We start from the raw sequence: 11,372 nt of genomic DNA, 5'->3' as shown, positions 1-11,372 counted from the left end.
GATAAAATGAGTAAGGTTAAATTCACTTTTTTGTTGACATCCAAAGCTACATGTATGGCCACGTGTTGCAGCAGTCATTCCACTGTGATGAATGGACTTGGCTGTCAGGACAGCGTTTCCGTCAGTCTCCAGCTGTTTCCAACGTTGCCCTGCAATGGGTTTTGTAGTGTTGTGTAGAGCTTCAACGATGTGTAGGAGTGAAGGACAGTGATGTTTGAACATGGAAGAAGGCGCCACACTGTCAAAACATGTCTCATTTATTTTCTAAAGCACATATCCAGTAACTAGATGAATGAAGAAAATTATTCAGTTACACTGAATAATAGAACAACTATCAGCAGGCATGGCTGTTTGACCCTTCCATAGTCCAGAGTGACAGAATGTGTTTGTCAAAGACAAGAGAAGAGGGCTGAATTTGACATATAAAAAACAGGAGTATAACAAAGCTTTCTCAATTCTTAAAAAAACAACCCCCCCATGCCCCACCAAAAAAAGAAATAAGAGAAAAAGATAAACTGAAAGAATCCTACTTCATCTTGACCAAAACAAGAAAAGAAAGACGCACACATGAAAATGGCCGGGCCAAAATGTCATTCAGCCCAGTGAAGAGCTAGAGCAGCAACATTTTTGTTGTTAACTTCAAAAATAGGTATCTTACAGCATTTTCTTTTTTTAATGTCTTTTTACAGAGTATATTCATATATTTTCAGCTGACTATTTTTCACATTCTCACCACATAAGAACAAGTGCGTTGAGTAAAACATTTTGGAAAAAACATCATGCACCTCTTAATAGTTTTGTTGACCTAAAAAATGGGAATGTTCAAGGCGAGAAAAATACTTCTAATGCCTCTTTTTCAGTGCCTTCTCTCCAAGCCATTAAAAGTCTTACTGTTGTATACTGTCTCACTACTCAGATCATGCCTATATAAGCTTTACAGTGTGGAAAGCAACACAAAACCATACAGGGCAGGCAAGCGTCTGAATGTAAAGGCTCCTGGACTCATGAGTTCACAGAGGAAAGGCAGGCATTCTCTGTTTGTTAGAAACCCCCCACATTTATAAAAACATCCACACAAACCCAATGTCTGAGTGCTGTTGTGTTCACCGGATGATTCGGTGATGGATCCGATCAAAAGGTCAGAGTTCAACTGATCTTAACCCACAGCCGGCGCTTGCCGTGAGGTTCTGTCCTCTGTCTTGCTGCTGGGTACAGTAGTCCTTTGTGAGGAGTGGGAGCCATGTGAAGGTTTGAGGGCCATGGGAGTGTGTGCCGCTCAAAACCCCTCCAATGGCGACCAACCCTGAGATAGCAGGAGTCCGATACAAAACACACCACAAAAGGCACTTTATAAAATGACAGTGCTTCTGTTCTACGGAAATTCAAGTTGAGAGAGAAAAGTCAAGTTTTTTTTCCATACAACTCTATCCAGCGTTAAGCCAAAAGAGACAGGTTTGTTCGGTTCCTTTTCATTGTCCCGGCCAAACGAGCATCATCACTCTGGCATCTCAGGAGTGTCTTGCCTCCCCATGTAGCTCGAGGTCCAATAGAGTGAGAAAAGAAGAAACAAAAAACTTGCCACTAAAGAAAATAATCGAGAATCGAGTAGCAAGAGAACCTGGTGAGGTCACAGGCCGTGTTCTAGAACTCTCTAATGATCCCGTCCATTCCTCACTGATCCACAATTCACAAGATGCTGCATGGGCCCTGTCCGTGGTTTTGAGGAGCAACTGACCCCAAACCCTCCCCCCAGACCCCACCCTACCCCTCTCTCAGTCATCGTCTCCCCCACCGTAGAGGTCAGCCAGCTTCTTGAAGCGGGGGCCCCAGTCATTGAGGTAGTCGTAGTCCTGGTCTCCTGAGCTGGAGGAGTTGAGGGAGCTGACGGAGCCGGCTGTGGAGCCGCTACCCTCATAGTCGAACACCAGCAGGGAGTCATAGGGCGGGGCGGTGGGGTCATTGTCCGCTGCCCTCAGACCCTGAGAGACGAAAGAGGAGAGCAACGCAAACCTTTTACCAATGGCTTGCTACTGATCCAATGTTTTTGAAAATGTTTGAAAAAGTATTAGAGTTTAATATAAGCAAGAATTACATCAATCACTCAATCAAATGTATTTATAATGCCCTTTTTACAACAGCAGTTGTCACAAAGTGCTTTACAGAGACACCCGGACTTAAACCCCAAGGAGCAAACAGCAGTGTTGAATTTCAGTGGCTAGGAAAAACTCCCTAAGGCCGAATTTTAGGAAGAAACCTAGAGAGGACCCAGGCTCAGAGGGGTGACCAGTCCTCTTCTGGCTGTGCCGGGGTGCGATATTAAGAGTCCAATTGGAATAATTAATACATTTCTCTGGGCTAAATCCAGAGTTTATTTGATTTTAGACTAGGTCAAAAGTATGACCAGGTGGACAAGGACAGGAACAGCAACGGGCCCCCCAAACCAGGTACTCCACAGGTGTGGACCAGAACCTCATCTCCTCCAAAATTTAAAACTGGAGGCGACTGAGAAAAGTTAGAAAGTGCATTCCTCATATCCCCTAGCACAATAATATAGCAGCGTAACACCTTGGAATTACATATAGAGTCAATGTCTCTGTCTACTGTACATAACCTAGTTTCAAGCATTCGTGTTACAACTCTGAAGAAGCAAAGTCGGTCCTAACAAGGACAACTGTATAATCTTTGTAGAGACAGACTACAGCCAACGTCTAACGTACGTCATTAATGAAGTCTCCGATATCACCGGGATGGGGCAGGCTGGGTCTGACAGGGTACTGGGATTCAGCGATGATGGGCCTCTCATCCACCCTGCGAACCCCCACTGGTTTATTGATGATGTGGTCCAGAGACTCGGGCTGCTGCAGTTGGCTCAGGTCGTAGTCCTGCAACACAGGGCAAGGAGACACTCTGTGACTGGAAGAAGGGTTCACCAAGTGTCTCAGTTCAGTCTCAGTATTTAAACATGACATGACACTTCACTTCTCTTGAGCAACTTCCAAGAGGCAACCAGGGTTAAGTCCCTCGCTAACGTGACGGCTTTTTTTTTGCCTTGTCAGCTCGGGGACTCGAATGAGTAACCCTTAGCAAACTGAGCACAAGCCAATCTGCCACCCCGACTCTTCAGCGTAATAGTCTTCATCTCCATCTGAGTCGTCAATCATTCTAATCGCCATGGTCACAATGGTCCTGGTGGTCTGTACGCATGTGTTGTTAGCCTTGTAGAACACTGACCTGGTCCTCCTCTCCTCCTCCCTCCTCGTCGTACTTCAGGATGTTGTCTCGGACGTCATCCTCCGGGTCGATCAGCAGGGGTTTGGCCTGACGCTCCTTCTCTCTGCGCTTCATCCACATCACAAACACCAGCACCATGGCTGCGCACACACAGCACAACAAATCAGGACCCAGACAGTGGACTGATGGGGATACGGACACGGCTGATGTTATGCGTGTCTGTATGTATGTACCTGATACACACAGGTATGTTAAAACAGTCCATAGCCCTGTTTATACTTGGTTCTAACATGCGTCTGTCATCCTGATCTTGTCCGCATTCCGAGTGTGCCCACATTTATTGATGTGTAGACAGCCAAGGTACATTGTGAACTGATTTTGATTGGACGTTTCTGACCCCTCTTGAGTAAGTCTCTTGAGCTTGTTGGGATATAAACTTGATGTGTAAATGGGTCCTGACAATAAAAGCATTTACAGTCTCTCAATTCAGGGCTGTCCTGCCCCCACAGTAAACCCACTGGCTAGCCAGGCCACTAATTACTGATACTATAATTACAAAATAATGAATATTGAAATAAAGTTATGACCCGGTTAACTATTCATTAAGTACATACATTTTGTACACCTCTGTGTAATTTGCTGGTTTGAATATGGCTCTGCTCTTTCCGTTTCTGGTTAGTATTTTCAAAACAAGGGCAGAGAGACATGAACTTCAGATATACAGTCAACATTTATACTGTAGGTAAATTTCAGCTAATTGTTAACATGCAGTTGAGCACACTTCATATAAACGCATTGAACACTCCGGCTCACGGAGGCGATGAGGCCTTTTCTCAGGCTAAGCGCTTCCGACCGACTATCTGTGGAGTAACCATGGTAACAGTCTGTCTTTCAAGCCGGGGAGCAGATGCCATGGGCAGACAGCGATCACGCGACAGGGGCGTGCGGTAGGTGCTGTACTCACTGAGCAGGATGATGATGCAGATCAGGATGGCTATGATGGCTCCGGTTCCCAGCCCAGCGGCCGCCACAGCCCCCGTGGTGGTACAGTCTCCGTTGTCGTCACATGGGCACACCTTCACCTTTATACCGGAGCGGTTGGAGAGGGGCGGGTTCCCGGAGTCCGACACCATGATGGGAACATCGTACACCCCAGCGTCCAAGTAGGCAATCCTCAGTCTCAGCTGGGCATAGTCGCCTGGAGAGAAACAATGCAACGCTTCTTCAATCTCCCGGTACCACAGTGGCTAAACACACACACACACACACACATCTGCAGCACATCTCCGACTAAACTAAAACCGAAATAGGGATTGTCAACAGACACAGTGTCATTTATCCATCTGTGGGGACGGCGTATTGTCAGGGCTGAGTGATGAATGGATGTCATCTGTCTCACACCACCTGTCGTGAGGCAGAGTCATTAACTCTCCATGAGAACACTGACGTATGTGTTGTTCCACGAAATGACGCCGCCAGAACTGCGTGGAAATCTTTTTTATTTAACTAAATTCCCTTACAGACTATTTTTAAGTTAATACATATTACAGAACAGGAGAAGGAGCCAGGCAAGCCTATTTCTGCCGCCCTGAAATTAGAAGGGATGATTGTTGTTGCCCAAGCCCATTGAAACAGCATATCTGGGTGTCCGTGATACGTGTCTAGAGATATGGTGTCTGTTCACTTCTTGCATTGTCAAACCAATTAGTCAAAAATCCACGGTTGTCGAAACTAGCCACCTACATTAGTTGACATCCAAACCAATAACAGGTATAACTGTATCAACACGTTAAATTAGTAAGAGATTAATGTAGATGGCTAGCTAATAGCTATACAGAACTTATAATGAAAACAAGGACTCCAGTAACTTCATGGCTGGTTCATTTATTTAGAAAACAAAGACAGCTGAATAGCTAACCACTACGCCATGTGAACTACGCTATGTAGATCAAAATCAAGAGCAATATGTTCGTCATTGTTGCAGTTCATCCATTGCAATATAAGCATAAACAGTTTTTCTTCAGGCTTACTATAATGTAGCTACTGAAGCTTGTAGCCAGCAAAGCCTGGCTACATATAATGAAAACAATGACTCCAATCACTCCATGGCTGGTTTGTTTCTTTAGAAAACAATGACAGTTGAATAGCCAACCACTATGCTCTGCAAATCGAAAGCAAAATCCTTGTCGGTGCAGAGCGTCCATCGCAATATAACTGTCAACAGTTTTACTTTAGACTTACTATAATGTAGCTGCTGAAGCTTGTTGCCAGCAAAGTTCTAGTCTATCCTGAACAAATCATAAAGCCTAATTTGTTTGGTCTATGGCGACGATCGAACCCCAGTCACCTAGGTGACAGTCCGTGTCACTAACCACTATGCTATTTAACAATGGGTAGTTCATCCGTCACTCATTCACTCACTCATTCACTAAGAGACTAAGAGTTTGGCAAACATTTCTAAAGGTTGAAATAAATAACAAGTAACAACAGTAAGTGCCTATAAGTCCAAAGTACAGGGTTGATCGTAACAGAAAATGTCCAAAATGAATAGAATCAGTCTGCCTTAAACTGCTTTAACACTACAGTAAGATTGACTATTAGATCATGTTTCTTCTGCGCTACGATTTCACCATTACATCTTTAATGCTTCTTTTACACTCTGAAATCACAATTAGTTTCTAACTAGTGCTGTACAGTGGAGGTAAAACCTGAAGGAATGTTGGGTATAAGGTCTAAAGTGACATGTGTCAGAGAGGGAATATTGGCACTTTAGCAAGTCCTTATTCATATTAAATATCAGATGTATTTTAAGTGTATATCGTCAAGGGCACTTAAATTAATGACCCATTTATGACTTGCCTGACTACCCAAACACTACACCGATCCCACGCACGTTAATTGGTTCTCTGTAAGCAGTCTGGATCTGTGTTTTGTACATCCCCAAGGGACCAATTTAAGTTGGGAAAATGACCAAACCATCCGGTAGATCATCGAAATGGATGAGTTTGGTCCCAGAATGCACGTGTGTGTATTGCAACATCTGGACCTTCTCCATGTCACATTCCATCAACCTGAAACCACACCGTGTCATCCATCACACAGAAGCAGACACACAGAGACAGCATTCACGCAGACTTGCGTTGCTATGCATGTGACACTTTAGGTACAGAAAGGTTTTTGCTCAGCCAGCCAGCCGACCATGCTTTTAACTCAGGCTGGCCCACCTCTGGAGATCCCGTAATCGTTACCCACTAGCTGGGCCCCCGTCTCACCACTAATGCGGGACACGGTCCAGTTGCGTCGGATGCTGGGGGGGTAGGAGGGCAGCTCGAACACGAAGGGCCCCACGTGGGGGTCGGCGTCTGCGTCGGAGGCCGTGATGTTGACCCGGGAGCGGGGGCTGGCGCGCTCGCACACCTGGGCCTCCTTGGGCATCAGAACCGGAGCGTTGTCGTTCACATCTATCAGTTGGATCTGGAGAGTGCCTGTACCGCTGGCTGGGGGCGAGCCTGGCGGGGAGACAGGGAGACAAACGACATGATGAGAATATATACCAGTGGCTACAAACCCCTTTCATCTAGAGGGGAGAGACAGAGTACAGTTAGAACACTGGAGGGACAGAGAGATACGAGATGAGGGACAAACACGGGAGGAGAAAATAAAGGAGCTGTGAGAGTATCGAGGGGGGGGGTCGGGGAGTGATAGAAGAACACGGCAGGCATTTGTTCAAAAAGCCCCCAGTGATGACAGCCATAACAAATGAAACAGCACATACATATTTCACGGTGTGAGACTGGAGCGCAGGATTCTCAGAGGACACGGTGACAAAATGACTTTACCGGACAGCACCACCCATCTCTTTCACACAACACACGCTTATTTAAAACACACTGAGGAGAAACAAACCTTAACCTGACTACAAACCCACGCTAAATCTCGACTCTGTCACAACAACATCCACCCTAAAACACGGTCAGACATGCACCCTAACCCACAGTCAGACATCCACCCTAACCCACAGTCAGACATCCACCCTAACCCACAGTCAGACATCCACCCTAACCCACAGTCAGACATCCACCCTAACCCACAGTCAGACATCCACCCTAAAACACGGTCAGACATGCACCCTAACCCACAGTCAGACATCCACCCTAACCCACAGTCAGACATCCACCCTAACCCACAGTCAGACATCCACCCTAACCCACGGTCAGACATCCACCCTAAAACACGGTCAGACATCCACCCTAAAACACGGTCAGACATCCACCCTAACCCACGGTCAGACATCCACCCTAACCCACAGTCAGACATCCACCCTAAAACACAGTCAGACATCCACCCTAACCCAGGGTCAGACATCCACCCTAACCCACATTCAGACATCCACCCTAACCCACAGTCCGACATCCACCCTAAAACACAGTCAGACATCCACCCTAACCCACAGTCAGACATCCACCCTAACCCAGGGTCAGACATCCACCCTAATCCACAGTCAGTAACAGACTAACGTAGCCCTGTGCAGCAGTCCGATTGCCGTTGGCTACTTCCTGCTAAGTGTCCTATGTTGCACTGTCTGCATGAATAGAGTTCACCCCAAAGCGCATCACCCTGATAAATCCCACTCTGTTTTTCTATTACTGTGCCTGCTAAAGCTACTGTGCCTTGGCGGAGCCCTGCCATCCACCGCTCGTCCGCTCAGATTGGCTCGGTGCTTTGTTGAGCTCCCTCCGCGGTGAAGCAGAATAAATAAAAGCGAATCTCAACCCAAATGGAATATGCCCCCCATTTCAACGGGTGCCTGGAATCAAAAGGAGCCAACAGCTCGTCAGGGTAAAAAAAAGTGCATTCATTCCCGCAAACCGATGCTTCGCGCAACTCCTCCTGGACACTCCCGCTCAAACACAGAGAGGCCCTCCATTTTCTGCGGTTTGTTTCTTTTGGTTTTAGCGCGTTACACCGGTTTAGCTAATGTGCTCCCGCGGCGCGGTTAAATATCCCTCCTCCCTGCGGTTCAGACAGACACACACATTACCACGCCCGCACACTCACTAACTTACCAGACTTACCATTGTCGGCAGCCAGAAAGGTGGCCTCGTAGATGTTGTCCTTGACGTACATGGACTCCCTGTCCAGCATGGCCATGGTGGTGATCTGACCGTTGGTCCTGTTGATCCTCAGCCAGTTGGCCGGGTCAGACAGCTTCGAGTACCTGACGGCACACAGGGGGACACTTAGCCATTTCAACATCATCTTTGTAAGAAGGTGTTTGCCACTGTGTAGGGAGAGGAGGGGGAGAAACAAAGAGGGAAAGGGGGAGGAACAGAGAGACGAGATGCCTGCTGGAAGGTGGTTTGATGCTAACGACTACGAGGAAGATGATGATGATGAGAATAGGTCTAGAGAACCCATTGGACAATGAGACACAAGGACAAACGGGACGCTTGTGAGAAACGGCAGTTAGGCAGCTGAATCTGTTTCCCGCTAATGAGACACACACTGCCGGATTTAGACTCTAGAAAACCCCCTGCACTTGAGGGTGTAAAGAAAGACAGGCAGCTCTGGGTATTGACGTGGTGCTCCCTTGTGGGGATATCAAGAACAGAAATGGAGACAAAATAAGAGGAAAATGAGGGAGCGGGGTGTCATGCTAACAGACTGGGATGTCATGTTGGATTTGACGCTCCGTGGCAGGTGAAACAGAGGCCTTCAGCTGGTGTGAGAGACCCTGTCATCTCTACCCACAGGGGCCCACAGGGGCCCGTCCTCTTCCCCCTGACACCCGGCTGGCAGCGGCTGGAGCCGCGAGAAGGGCACGCAGCTGGCGGGACGACTGCATGATCTGTCCAGGCACGCCACCACATCCCAGCCTCCCAGTCAAATCAGAACCAGACGGTTATTTCCGGTGGCTTTATTGTTTTCCGCCCGGCGCTCCCCTCTTCCCTCCCCCTGAACGTCAGAGAAGACAGCAGGGAGGAGGGGGAGGAGGGTCGGGTGAGGGGGGAGGGTAAAGAGTGTCTGACACTGTCTGTCGACAAGGTCACCGAAGTGAATCAGTCAGCGGAGAACGGCCTGTCCAAACACCGCCTGTCTGCTGCCACAACATCTCTGGGGAAGAGGGGAGTGGTGACTTCCCATCAATACCAGAGAAAAAAAGACAGAAAACAGGAGTCAGAGCGAGAGAGAGGAGACACGAGAGAAGAGGGAGGCTGTTTCAGAGTACAAAACAACAGTGAAAGAGAAAGTTTGAATGAGAAGTCAATTTATGAGAAGTGTTTAAAGTTTATTTGTCTGCCAGCACAACATCAATTCCGTAACATTTCCGGAGTGCTTCTATGCCAGACTGAACTTAAGAGTGGAATTGATCAGTGCTGATTCGGGGTATGAAGTCGCTGGAGTGGCTGAATAACCTTTGACCCGGTAAGTATGTGGGAGATCTCTCAAGGGAGACTCGCTGGGTGGATGAAGAGACGGCATCATGCCCCGAGTGTCACTCGATTGGGAGAGTATGGCCTGGACACAGGCGCGAGAGGGATTGATCAGGAGACGGAAAGAAAGAGGTCCTGTCCAGCTCATTACAATGTAACCTTTTCTCCCTCGTCGCTAGGCAACAAGAAGAACGATTGGACCTTGATCTTGGAAGCAGGTCAGTGTTTCAGGCTCAGAGATACAATCCGTGGAATAAACAATCATTACATATTCTAAAGAAACCCCAGTGCTGCCGTTCCTGAAAGACATGGTTCAGTACCTGACGGTCTGATGGATGAACAGGTCCGGGTCTTGGGCTGCGAACACGGTCAGCGTGGTACCTGCTGGCACACCCTCCTCAAAGCGGATGGACTTCGGGTTTGAGGGGAAGACGGGCGGTTCGTTGACATCCTGTACGGAAATGGTGACCCCCGCTGAAGACTGAAGAGAAGACTGGATCCCACTGGCCAGCGGGGCCCGGTTAGAGACGATCACCGTCAGCATGAAGGCCCGGTTCTGCTCATAGTCCACCGGCTGGAAAAAGAGACAGAGGGAACTGTGAGTGAAATAAAATGACGAGTCACTCCAGTAACCCATATCAGACTGTAAATAACTTGGCACTTGGAGTTGGCAAAGTAGTCCCCTACCTTGACGACAGTAACCATGCCGTCATTGTTGACAGGGTTGGTGCGAATAAGGAAATGACCCTGGGGGTCTCCGCTGGCGATGCGGTACTGGGCAGCCCAGTTGGGGCTGTGGGGCTGATCCCGGTCAATCACGGTCAGGTTGGCCACCACCACGTTCACTCTGTTCTCTGGGACCTCTCCAGAAAACTACAGAGGGAGGGAGGGATTTCTATGAATTTGGATAATAAAGACAGTAGTTCAAACTAAATGGAAATGTTCAAATAAGTGTTTACCCGGTAACATTAAATGTGGCACATCTACCAATTACGAAATGAAATAAGTACTTTAATTATGTACATGGCAAGTAGGATCTTTTAGGTTATGATGTTCATTAATTCTAGTCTAAAGGTTTTGAGTGTCAATGATAGACGAATAACCTTCTGCACAGGAATTTAGCAAAAAAAGTGACCATTCTGGAGGTTTAATATTCAACAGACACAAACACACATGCATACAAACACACACACACGCACACACACACACACACACACACACACACACACACACACACACACACACAGAGCTCTTATTGTCAGACAGTAATCCCTGTTTCCTCTTGTGATGCGTTAACTGGTTTATGGTGTGTGTCTGCCAGCTGCTGTTCACTCTAATGGCTTCATCATGGCGATGGGCTGCATCCCCCCCCACCCCTGTCCCCGGTCCCCCACAGCATCACTACACTGATAAGCACAGAACAGATTAAATATGCACATTCTCTGTGGTGTGTGGGCTCCTCTATTTCATATTCACCACCAGCTTCGACGCAGACCGGGGAAAAAAAACAACAACCTTCCAAGCTTGTCTAGCGATGTTAGGAAAGCGAGAAGCAGAATGAGATGTGGTTTCCAAAAGCTATGGCAACAGTTCGGACTGGATAAGACGGTTCTGGGAAGATGTCCTCACCCTTGAAAGCAACAGGTGTCCTGTCTGATAAGCAGACCAATAGGAGACCCTGAAAGGAGTCTCCCTGGGAACTGGGTA

At 47.6% G+C, this 11,372-nt stretch overlaps 1 protein-coding gene across 2 annotated transcripts in view; it reads right to left on the bottom strand.

Moving 5' to 3' along the window:
- Nucleotides 1-239: 239 nt before the first annotated feature.
- cdh4 (cadherin 4, type 1, R-cadherin (retinal)) overlaps nucleotides 240-11,372 on the bottom strand; it is a 208,541-nt gene continuing 197,408 nt past the window's right edge. Inside the window, exons 9-16 of one of the 2 annotated variants that reach the window (XM_010881866.3) lie at nucleotides 10,353-10,538; nucleotides 9,986-10,239; nucleotides 8,298-8,449; nucleotides 6,504-6,740; nucleotides 4,196-4,429; nucleotides 3,232-3,371; nucleotides 2,718-2,882; nucleotides 240-1,979 (exon numbers count right to left, since the gene is read on the bottom strand). In XM_010881866.3, coding sequence (XP_010880168.1) covers nucleotides 1,773-1,979; nucleotides 2,718-2,882; nucleotides 3,232-3,371; nucleotides 4,196-4,429; nucleotides 6,504-6,740; nucleotides 8,298-8,449; nucleotides 9,986-10,239; nucleotides 10,353-10,538 — 1,575 coding nt within the window. In that variant the 3' untranslated portion in view covers nucleotides 240-1,772. The remainder of the gene's footprint in view (nucleotides 1,980-2,717; nucleotides 2,883-3,231; nucleotides 3,372-4,195; nucleotides 4,430-6,503; nucleotides 6,741-8,297; nucleotides 8,450-9,985; nucleotides 10,240-10,352; nucleotides 10,539-11,372) is intronic. The other variant, XM_010881867.3, reaches the window with a different exon arrangement.

This window comes from Esox lucius, chromosome 17 (genome assembly GCF_011004845.1).
Source record: "Esox lucius isolate fEsoLuc1 chromosome 17, fEsoLuc1.pri, whole genome shotgun sequence".
Lineage (NCBI taxonomy): Eukaryota > Metazoa > Chordata > Actinopteri > Esociformes > Esocidae > Esox > Esox lucius.
Note: the sequence above shows the minus strand (reverse complement) of the source record. Positions and strands in the feature narration are given on the sequence as shown.